Consider the following 11,549-nt stretch of genomic DNA (forward strand, 5'->3'; position numbering starts at 1 on the left):
CTCGCTTTGAGGACAACACAGTGCCACTGACACGGCCCGCTACCAAAACCTGTGGACTCTCCTTCACTGCAGCCAACGTGAGTAAAACATTTAAACGTGTTAACCCTCGCAAGGCTGCAGGCCCAGACAGCATCCCCAGCCGCGTACTTAGAGCATGCGCAGATCAGCTGGCTGGTGTATTTACGGACATATTCAATCAATCCTTATCCCAGTCTGCTGTTCCCACATGCTTCAAGAGGGTCACCATTGTTCCTGTTCCCAAGAAAGCTAAGGTAACTGAGCTAAACGACTACCGCCCCGTAGCACTCACGTCCGTCATCATGAAGTGCTTTGAGAGACTAGTCAAGGACCATATCACCTCCACCCTACCTGACACCCTAGACCCACTCCAATTTGCTTACCACCCCAATAGGTCCACAGATGACGCAATCGCAACCACACTGCACACTGCCCTAACCCATCTGGACAAGAGGAATACTTATGTAAGAATGCTGTTCATCGACTACAGCTCAGCATTTAACACCATAGTGCCCTCCAAACTCGTCATCAAGCTCGAGACCCTGGGTCTTGACACCACCCTGTGCAACTGGGTACTGGACTTCCTGACGGGCCTCCCCCAGGTGGTGAAGGTAGGTAACAACATCTCCACCCCGCTGATCCTCAACACTGGGGCCCCACAAGGGTGCGTTCTGAGCCCTCTCCTGTACTCCCTGTTCACCCCCGACTGCGTGGGCCATGCACGCCTCCAACTCAATCATCAAGTTTACAGACGACAGTTCAGTGGTAGGCTTGATTACCACTCGGAGTGTGGTGTCAGGAAAATAACCTCACACTCAACGTCAACAAAACAAAGGAGATGATCGTGAACTTCAGGAAACAGCAGAGGGAGCACCCCCCTATCCACATCGACGGGACAGTAGTGGAGAGGGAAGTAAGTTAAGTTCTTCGGCGTACACATCACTGACCATCTGAATTGGTCCACCCACACAGACAGCATGGTGAAGAAGACGCAGCAGCGCCTCTTCAACCTCAGGAGGCTGAAGAAATTTGGCTTGTCACCAAAAGCACTCAAACTTTTACAGATGCACAATCGAGAGCATCCTGTTGAGCTGTATCACCGCCTGGTACGGAAACTGCTCCGCCCACAACCGTAAGTCCCTCCAGAAGGTAGTGAGGTCTGCACAACGTATCACCGGGGGCAAACTACCTGCCCTCCAGGACACCTACACCACCCGATGTCACAGGAAGGCCATAAAGATCATCAAGGACAACAACCACCGGAGCTACTACCTGTTCACCAGAAGGCGAGGTCAGTACAGGTGCATCAAAGCAGGAACCGAGAGACAGAAAAAACAGCTTCTATCTCAAGGCCATCAGACTGTTAAACAGCCACCACTAACATAGAGTGACTGCTGTCAACATACTGACTCAACTCCAGCCACTTTAATAATGGACAAATTGATGTAAAAATGTATCACTAGCCACTTTAAACAATGCCACTTAATATAATGTTTACATACCCTAAATTACTCATCTCATGTGTATATACTGTATTCTACACCATCAACTGCATCTTGCCTATGCTGTTCTGTACCATCACTCATTCATATATTTTTATGTACATATTCTTCATCCCTTTACACTTGTGTGTATAAGGTAGTAGTTGTGGAATTGTTACGTTGGATTACTCGTTGGTTATTATTGCATTGTCGAAACTTGAAGCACAAGCATCTGCTAACCATGTGTGTGACAATTAAATTTGATTTGATTATACCCACATTCTGGCTTTTCTGTGGGGTCCAGCATCAAAGAAGTCCCCCTACATCAGTCTGCTACTTGCCTGTACTATCCCATGCCTCACCCTAGCCTCACCATCATGTTTCATTAGCTAGGGTGGTAGATATGTTCAATTGAAGAACCTATATTGGACTCAATATAAAATTGTAGAGCAAACCTCAAATGACAGCTTTTTCACAGTATAGTAATTTTGGTCAGAGCCACATACTGCATACTGTACACAGGACTGATACTATCTGGGGAATAGGGTGTCATTTTGGACACACTTCTAGTGTCTACAGCCCGGGTGTGGCCTATAGGTCTTTGCACATCCAGCCAAAGGAAACATCCTTGGGGGTAAAAGGAAAGACTGCATGACAACTCTCCTCTTCCCTCCCAGTCTCCCCCAAGGCTAGCGCCCAACTTTTCCTTGAATCCATTCCACTTCCTCCAGTCCCCTTTTGAAGTCATTTCATAACAGAGCAATTTTCTCGTTAGCGTTGGTCTTTAATTGTGGGTAATTAAGCGTGGTGGTGTGGTGGAGGGAGCGCTGCTCGGCCGACTACGGGGAAATTAGCCGCAGTTCAGCTGTGAAATATAGGGTTAAGTGAGAGAAGGGGGTGTGTGTGTGGGGGGTAAGCGACTCCCAAACATGGGGCAGGCCATCTTGGGGGTACGTAGGGCAGGTGGGACGGGAGGGTTGAAGAAAGGAAGGGTGGATGGATGGAGGGTGGATAGAAAGAGGGGTGAATCAGAGAGACAAGAATTGAGTGAGGAGGAAGTAAGAAGGATTTACTGAAGAGCAAAGGGAAGGATAACAGTAAGGACAGAGGAAAGGGGAAGGATAACAGTAAGGACAGAGGAAAGGGGAAGGATAACAGTAAGGACAGATGAAGGTTAACAGTAAGGACAGAGGAAGGATAACAGTAAGGACAGAGGAAGGATAACAGTAAGGACAGAGGAAAGGGGGAGGATAACAGTAAGGACAGAGGAAAGGGGGAGGATAACAGTAAGGACAGACGAAAGGGGAAGGATAACAGTAAGGACAGACGAAAGGGGAAGGATAACAGTAAGGACAGACGAAAGGGGAAGGATAACAATAAGGACAGAGAAAAAGGGAAGGATAACAATAAGGATGGAGGAAAAGGGAAGGATAACAGTAAGGATGGAGGAAAAGGGAAGGATAACATTAAGGACAGACGAAAGGGGAAGGATAACAGTAAGGACAGAGGAAAGGGGAAGGATAACATTAAGGACAGACGAAAGGGGAAGGATAACAGTAAGGATGGAGGAAAAGGGAAGGATAACAATAAGGACAGAGAAAAAGAATGAAGGCAATTCACAGGCACTGAAAAGAGGGAATATAAAGCAAGACTGTATAAGCAAGGAACAATGTTTTTCCATCTATTTTACTATCAGTTGGTTGAATAAATAAACAGGTAACACATCTAGTATAATGATCTCTTTATGTAGTGCAGTCATCTAATAAGATTACCTATAGACAAACATCCATGCAACAGTCCTCTGCCATGTCTCAGCCAAACTCTGAAGCGGATCTAGCTGATATGGAGTGGATGACTGACTTTACGAACTGGGAGTGACCCTTGATTAAATGTAGTACCCAGCTGAATAAAGCCCCCGTGCCCTTCACATCCGTTAATGCATTTTCGTAAGCCCGCCCAACGGCTATAAACGTCGGAAGAGCCATAAAGCAGATGAGGAATGTTTGGAGCCATTGACTGTACTGTCATCGTCTCAGTGCTGGAGGACTGACTCTGGACCTGCCTTTATGACTGTTTTAGCTCTCATGGAACCATTCAACCTGACAATAATCAACCTGTTAAAGTCAACATAAATATCACCTCAGTCGACCAACGTACAAGACAAATAACTGAACCACTGTGTTTCTGAGAGGTGTGGATGTTAATGTAGCCGACCTAATCATTGGATGAGGCTCAAAGCCACTGATCAACCAGCCAGGTTGTTCAAGATTGACGTTGAAATTGGACGTCTTTCCATGTCCTGAGAACATTTGGAAATGCCTTAAACCGGCCACTAGGGGCAACAGTGAGCGCTATTACCATCAAGTCGTATTTGGTTTTGATGGGGTGTTGTGGACAGGGTGCTGGCATGTGCGTAATCCCATGACTCTGAATCAGAAGGTTGTGTGTTCAATACAAGTCGTGGACACTATTTATTTATTTTTGGTTTTAACCCTATAACAAACCATAACCCTTACCTTAACCATTCAGAATGAGTGACTAAACTTGACCTTTAACTACGACATTTGACCTTCGGGAAAATGGAACAATAGAGAGCAGCAGGAGCATCAAAATGTGATGTTTGGAGAACATGGATGAACGTCTAATTCTGCAGTGAGACAGAGCTCGTTGCTTTTCCAGCCAGGCATACTGAATAACAAAAATATACCTGTGATTGATATCATTGAAAAACAATCCTATCCTTACTTGGCCTTTACCTCTGGCCCAGCCAGTGTTTCATGCCTAATGCTTTAACCTGACTGATCACACTGTGGCCCATCTAGATACAGCACTGACACTGCTACAGAGATACACCTCACAGGGGCTTGACTGAATGGTGTCACACTTTTTCTCCATCCCTAGCAAACACAGCTGATTAATGAAATTGCATTCTAAACTGAAGATCATGATTAGGTGATTGGAGTCAGGTGTGTTTTCTGGGGCAAAATTGTGACACCAATCAGGCCCTCGAGGACTGGAATTGTCCACCCCTGCTCTACAGGTAACTTCCACCCTCAAATATACACCATATTAAACCTACTTACATTTATAAGTGCTGCAAGCATTAACTAAGGCCAGCCACACACTGTATGAGTTTGAGGCTTACCTTGCACATTCATGCACACAAGCACATGTACACGCATGCTCACACACACATTCTGTACCTACAACTTCCGTTCAGCTGTGCGAACATAATTGCAAAAGGGTTTTCTAATGATCAATTAGCCTTATAAAATTATAAACTTCGATTAGCTAACACAATGTGCCATTGGAACACAGGAGTGATGGTTGTTGATAATGGGCCTCTGTACACCTATGTAGATATTCCATTAGAAATCATCCGTTTTGAGCTTCAATAGTCATTTACAACATTAACAATGTCTACACTGTATTTCTGATCAATTTGATGTTATTTTAATGGACAATAAAATGTTTTTCTTTCAAAAACAATGACATTTCTAAGTGACCCCATGCTTTTGAATGGCAGTGTACAAAACAGTGAGGACACCTTCCTTATATTGAGTTTCACCCCCAGAACAGCCTCAATTAGTCTGGTGCCCGAAAGCGTTCCACAGGGATGCTGGCCCATGTTGACTCCAATGCTTCCTAAAGTTGGCTGGATGTCTTTTGGGTGATGGACCCTTCTTGATACACAAGGGAAACTGTTGAGCGTGAAAACCCCAGCAGCATTGCATTTCTTGACACAAACCGGTGCGCCTGTTCAAAGGGACTTACATATTTTGCCATGCCCATTCACCCTCTGAATGGCACACACACACAATCCATGTCTCAATTGTCTCAAAGCTTAAAGATCCTTCTTTAACTTAACCTGTCTCCTGTCATTGAAAGAGCAGGTGTTCTTGATGTTTTGTACACTGAGTGTAGGCCTACATTACAAATGCAACGCAACACGTTCTCATCAAAGAAGCAACTCAATTTCTCGTCAAAGAAGCATCGCAATAGCAAAGGAACCGGTGTAGATCTATTTGTAGACGCATTGAGCGCAGTACAATACACTCCCGTGCGCATTCTGTAGATCAATCCATTTCTGAAGGAGCCACGTCTTTTTCCCCCTCAATCTCTTGAGCTCTCTGTTTCCAGAGCACTCCGACGTCTTCTTTTAGTATTCCTCTCACTTAGTCTAATGTGTCTATCCAGAGGCAATGGGAAGAGAGCATGCTTACCTTCTCCGATGCGCTCTCATCGACTTGGCAGTAGGTCCCACTTGAGTTTCCGGGGTCCGGTCGACGTAACTGACAGACAGAGCTTTCTGACGACTGGGAATCAACTCATGAGCACTTTTCACTGTCCATCCTCCACATGTGCATAATAGTAGGCTAAAACAACTCAAATAAATATAAATAGGCTAATAAATAGGGTAGGCTATAGCTATAAAAGTTATTGATAAACAGAAAATAATCGGAATATTGAGTATTAGGTTAAAGAAAAACGGACCTCGTATGAGTAGACTAGTGTACACAACCAGGCTGGTAAAGAAAACAAACACAACTCTGTTGAAATGTCCTGCCTCAATACAAATAGGCTAGTTTGCTAAAAGAAAAGAGGACAAATGCAAAAAAAAGTTGTCCGCTCTAAACGTTTCCTATGTCACTTCCATCTGCGTCCGCGGTGCGTAAGAGACATGGCGAGAAACAATGCTATATGAGAGGGCGAGGCAGGTTGACAGTGCTTGCTAGGGGGAGAGCAAGCGAGCATGACAGAGAGGTCCAGGACGCGGGGAAAGAGCAGAGCAGAGAGGGGTGGAGAGAAAGAGATTGAGAAGCTCATATGGGTCTAGCCCTCTACACCCAAGCTGGCTGCACTTACGTGTTTCTATCTGCTCTGTAAAATGTGTTCTGCGCGTGTTCCTGTGTGTCCACGAAACAAAAAATTGACCAGCCAACTGAAAGCAAAGTGGAAGACCGCCACTGAAAATACATGTACACGGTGGCCAGATAGAGGATCGATCAGGTTATAATTTTTCCCAAAGTCGGCGAAAATAAAGTTCATGGAGGAATGAAATTTGAAAACAGATGGCGAATCTCGTCGCCTTAAATAAGATTCGATCTCTTGGAATGGAGTGTAGATAATATTTGGTTGGACGTTTGATGAAAATGACAGATTTTTCATTTTGGACAGGTAGGGGTAGAGAGGGGTGATGGAGGAACAGGGGGAGGGGGTCCAGGGGCGGGTGACAGTGGGAGTGAGACTACGTGCAGGTGGTAGAGGGGGGATCCGATGTGTCTAGGGACAGAAACTAAACTTGGGAGAAGAAAACGGTGTATTTCATCCCTTAGAGCTTATCCCATCCTCATCCCTCTATTTCTACCCCCACGGCGTGGTAACTGCCCCTTCCTTCTAACCCCGCACACCCTCGGCGTTCCACAAAGAGAGGGGGGAGAACAAGAATACCAAATAAATGAGAAATTTTCGTACAGGCCCCGCTTCCGTGCGTTTCATGCTAGCAATAACAATTAAATATCGACCGCTTTCCAGGCCGGAGAGAACCTGAGATACCCTGAGACTGCCAAGTACCGAGACCCCCGCGCGCACCCCCTCCCCTCTATTTCTCCATCTTGCTCATATGCACTCACTCTCCTCCTTTTCTAGTCATCCCTCTCTCCTTCTTCTAATCCAACTCCGTCAACTCAATCTCTTCTAATTTTGTGTATCTCATTTGTCTTGATGCTTTCCATCCCTCCTCCCACCATTTGTCATCAGCTGCAGCACTCTTATCATCGTTTTTTTGTGGTAGCCCTTGGCCCAACCTCTGCTTTTCTCTCAACACAAGAAAATATACCTGTGACTTTATTCAAATCATATATAATGAATTGATATATGTTGCCAGCAGAGTAGTGGTTATATTTTGTCATATGAATAGTAGAACCTAGGGGACCATCTTCAGCTCAGCATCTCCCTCTCTAAGTTGGCCTAAATCGCTTGTAGTATGTCTACATTTGGATTATTTTGATTTGAGTCATTTAGCAGACGCTCTTATCCAGAGCGACTTACAATAGTGAGTGCATGCACACATTTTCAAATTGGTTTATACTGGTCCCCCGTGGGAATCGAACCCATAACCCTGGCGTTGCAAGTGCCATGCTCTATCAACTCAGCCACATGGGACCATATTTACTATATAGTCCCCTTTTAGAAAGGGATCTATGGGTCTATTGGCTTATTTTTGATTTGAGTCATTTAGCAGACGCTCTTATCCAGAGCGACTTAAAATAGTGAGTGCATGCACACATTTTCAAATTTGTTCATACTGGTCCCCCGTGGGAATCGAACCCATAACCCTGGCGTTGCAAGTGCCATGCTCTATCAACTCAGCCACATGGGACCCTATTTACTATATAGTCCCCTTTTAGAAAGGGATCTATCTATAGACATTGTCTCATTTCATCAAACTAAAACAATGCCTTTTATTTGCAAAAACATTTATGGTTTCACACTATAGCCTTCTATAGCATGCCTACTGTGTTGTATATACAGGAAGGGAAACAGGTATATCTAGGACATGGGGGGCCAATGCAGGGGCCAGAGGACCTAAAGAGCCAATGCAGGGGCCAGTAAAAGGGCGGCAAAAAAAACAGGTAGACTCCATTCCCTTCCAACAGCGTTCTTTAGTTGATTGACGTGTCCCCTAGATTCATGGAACTCGTGACAAGAATGTGAGAGCGGTGGCATTATGTTGGACTGAATTCTTGAGCGCGAGCAATACCAACTTTCCAAACGAATTGCACAGCTATCAAAAGTTTCTTCATCAATGTCGTTGTGTCTTCTCGTTGCTCTTTATATTTTTTTCCGCCTCAGAACTTCTTTCTCTTCGCACCCAAGTCATTCGATTTCTATTTATTCATCCACCCCACCACCCCAACCTCCCCTCTCAGCACTCCACCTTTGCTCTCTCCTCATCCGATCTAGACGTTTTCACACCTCTCCGCATCTTCGTCCCCCTATTAAAACCAATTTCTCCCCATTGTCGCCCTATTTCTCTCTTTTGCCTTCCCACTCCGTTCTTCCCTCCACCTCGTTATCTCACCGTTAGGATTTAATTAGTTAATGCATTAATTATCTACGCCCCAATACCTGCACCATTAACATACATTCCCCCTAGCCCTCTCACCGCCCAGGCCTCCAGGCTAGCTGTGTCCGTGCACAAAAAAAATCCCAGTTTTTCCCTTTTACCCCATGCCTCTTTTTCACTCTATTTCTCGGTCTTCCACTCTTTGCCCCCTACCTATTTCCCCCCAGTCATCTCTCTCCGTCTATCTTTCGTCTGCCCCCCCCTTACACTCTCCCCTTTTCTCTCAGAGCCTAGCAGTCGCCTGCGCCGGCAAGTCTCTCTCCCCGGCGTTGGGAATTATGAAAAATGCGCCCATCGACAGAGCGCCTCAGCTTCGATTAGCCGAGATGGGACATGACAGGCCGCGATCAATACTTATACCGTCCTATAACGTGTCAACTAATGAATCAATCTCGGCTAAATTTTCCATTTTTCAAAAGCCGACGCGAGAGACTGGAATATCCTCTTTTGTAAAGATATTATTATCGATTTCGTCGGCAATTTGACATCGGGGGTAGTTAATTCCACTCTAGAATAAAATTGAAAACACTTGAGATTGAAGTGAGAGAGGGAGGGAGGCAAGGGCAGGCAGGAGGGGAGGGGGAGATGGTTGTTGACTTGATAAAAGAGGATGAAAGATGGAAGGAAGGGGAAACGTGTAGGAAGAAGAGATACCACTATAGTCCTATAGAGAATATCTATCTTCAAACATAACAATTCAAAAATAAAATACATGGTTTGAGAGGGACAGTAATAAATAAATAGGGTTAATAAATTAATGGTGGTCAGTGAATTTTTAAGCAGTATACTGCCCTACCAAGCAAGAATACAGTATACTGCCCTACCAAGCAAGAATACAGTATACTGCCCTACCAAGCAAGAATACAGTATACTGCCCTACCAAGCAAGAATACAGTATACTGCCCTACCAAGCAAGAATACAGTATACTGCTCATTTGGTCGAAAATGAGCAAATATAATTTTGCTATATTAAAAATGCATTCTTAATTATGCAGTCAAGTATCCTGCCTCTATTGTGTTTTGGAGAAAATGGGGGTCATGTTAGCAGTAACTGCATAAAGTTACTGTGAAACCAAGGTAAAGAAAAGCCTTTTTTTCAGTTCCGTGCTATGAGCAGTTACTGCTTTTTTGGTTGGTAGGGCAGTATAGGTCTATAGGGATGACGTATTTAGCCCACTGTCATGTTAGCATATGCTATACAGTATGTGAGGTTGTGTGTGAGAGTGTATATGTTTCAATGTGTACAGTATGTGAGGTTGTGTGTGAGTGTATATGTATCAGTGTGTACAGTATGTGAGGTTGTGTGTGAGTGTTTATGTATCAGTGTGTACAGTATGTGAGGTTGTGTGTGAGTGTATATGTATCAGTGTGTACAGTATGTGAGGTTGTGTGTGAGTGTATATGTATCAGTGTGTACAGTATGTGAGGTTGTGTGTGAGTGTATATGTATCAGTGTGTACAGTATGTGAGGTTGTGTGTGAGTGTATATGTATCAGTGTGTACAGTATGTGAGGTTGTGTGTGAGTGTATATGTATCAGTGTGTACAGTATGTGAGGTTGTGTGTGAGTGTATATGTATCAGTGTGTACAGTATGCGAGGTTGTGTGTGAGTGTATATGTATCAGTGTGTACAGTATGTGAGGTTGTGTGTAGTAGAGAGGGAGTCAGCATGCGTGTCAGAGTGAAATATAGATGGAGGAGGCCAGCGTGTGTGAGGGTCAGCGAGGTGCAGTGTAACTGTCCACAATCACAGCCTTATTTACCTGTCAAAAACACTATCATCCCACACAGCCCCAGCCAAGCAATTTCTGCTGTCTCTCCCTCCCTCCTCTTTCTCTCTTTCTCTGCCTCCAATTACAATCTAGAGGGCTATTTCTCTCCAGGACAAAAACACTACCCGTAAACCCTCCCTCTCTCTTCCGATCACCCTCTCTCCTGCTCTCCTTTTCTCTATCCCTCTCTCTTTCCTGCTCTCTCTCCCTCACTCTTTTCTCAGCTGAGAGTTGCAGAGTGGAAATGAACAAGCTGTAAACACACACCACTTATCGGGAGTGTGTGCTATTGTGTGTTTGTGGGGGTAGTGTTGGCTATAGGAATAGGTGGACGGTTAGGGTATAGGGAGCCATAAACACACCGACAGACAGAGACAGACAGACCACAGGTACACAAACTGACTTTAATATGATTGACAGTTGTGAAGAGCTTGGCCTTCTTTAGGAAAACCAACATCTTGATGAGGATCCAGTCTACTCTGTAGGTTAACATCTTGACCAGGACCTAGTCTACTCTGTAGGTTAACATCTTGACCAGGACCCAGTCTACTCTGTAGGTTAACATCTTGACCAGGACCTAGTCTACTCTGTAGGTTAACATCTTGACCAGGACCTAGTCTACTCTGTAGGTTAACATCTTGACCAGGACCCAGTCTACTCTGTAGGTTAACATCTTGACCAGGACCCAGTCTACTCCGTAGGTTAACATCTTGACCAGGACCTAGTCTACTCTGTAGGTTAACATCTTGACCAGGACCTAGTCTACTCTGTAGGTTAACATCTTGACCAGGACCTAGTCTACTCTGTAGGTTAACATCTTGACCAGGACCCAGTCTACTCCGTAGGTTAACATCTTGACCAGGACCTAGTCTACTCTGTAGGTTAACATCTTGACCAGGACCCAGTCTACTCTGTAGGTTACCAGAGTTCTGATCATAGAATGCAGTACATTTGTAAGTTAATTAATTCCATGTATTCATTAAAAATTAACTTAGAAAATAATGGCTTTGAATTCTCTTTCTGATTTGAAAACTGAATTGACCCCCACCCTGATACATCAACCCCTTGGGGTTGTCGTTTCAAGGAATCACTGAAAAAGTTTATTCTATTTTTTTTGCAGATTCATGACTTATTATTTACAAAAGTAAA

General features: G+C 44.5%; 1 protein-coding gene across 2 annotated transcripts in view; it reads right to left on the minus strand.

The window, feature by feature from the left end:
- LOC118371299 (ETS domain-containing transcription factor ERF-like) overlaps positions 1-6,192 on the minus strand; it is a 72,639-nt gene extending 66,447 nt beyond the window's left edge. The window contains exon 1 of one of the 2 annotated variants that reach the window (XM_052494745.1): positions 5,723-6,192. In XM_052494745.1, coding sequence (XP_052350705.1) covers positions 5,723-5,742 — 20 coding nt within the window. In that variant the 5' untranslated portion in view covers positions 5,743-6,192. The remainder of the gene's footprint in view (positions 1-5,722) is intronic. The other variant, XM_052494746.1, reaches the window with a different exon arrangement.
- Positions 6,193-11,549: the final 5,357 nt, after the last annotated feature.

Source organism: Oncorhynchus keta, chromosome 34, assembly GCF_023373465.1.
Source record: "Oncorhynchus keta strain PuntledgeMale-10-30-2019 chromosome 34, Oket_V2, whole genome shotgun sequence".
Taxonomy (NCBI): domain Eukaryota; kingdom Metazoa; phylum Chordata; class Actinopteri; order Salmoniformes; family Salmonidae; genus Oncorhynchus; species Oncorhynchus keta.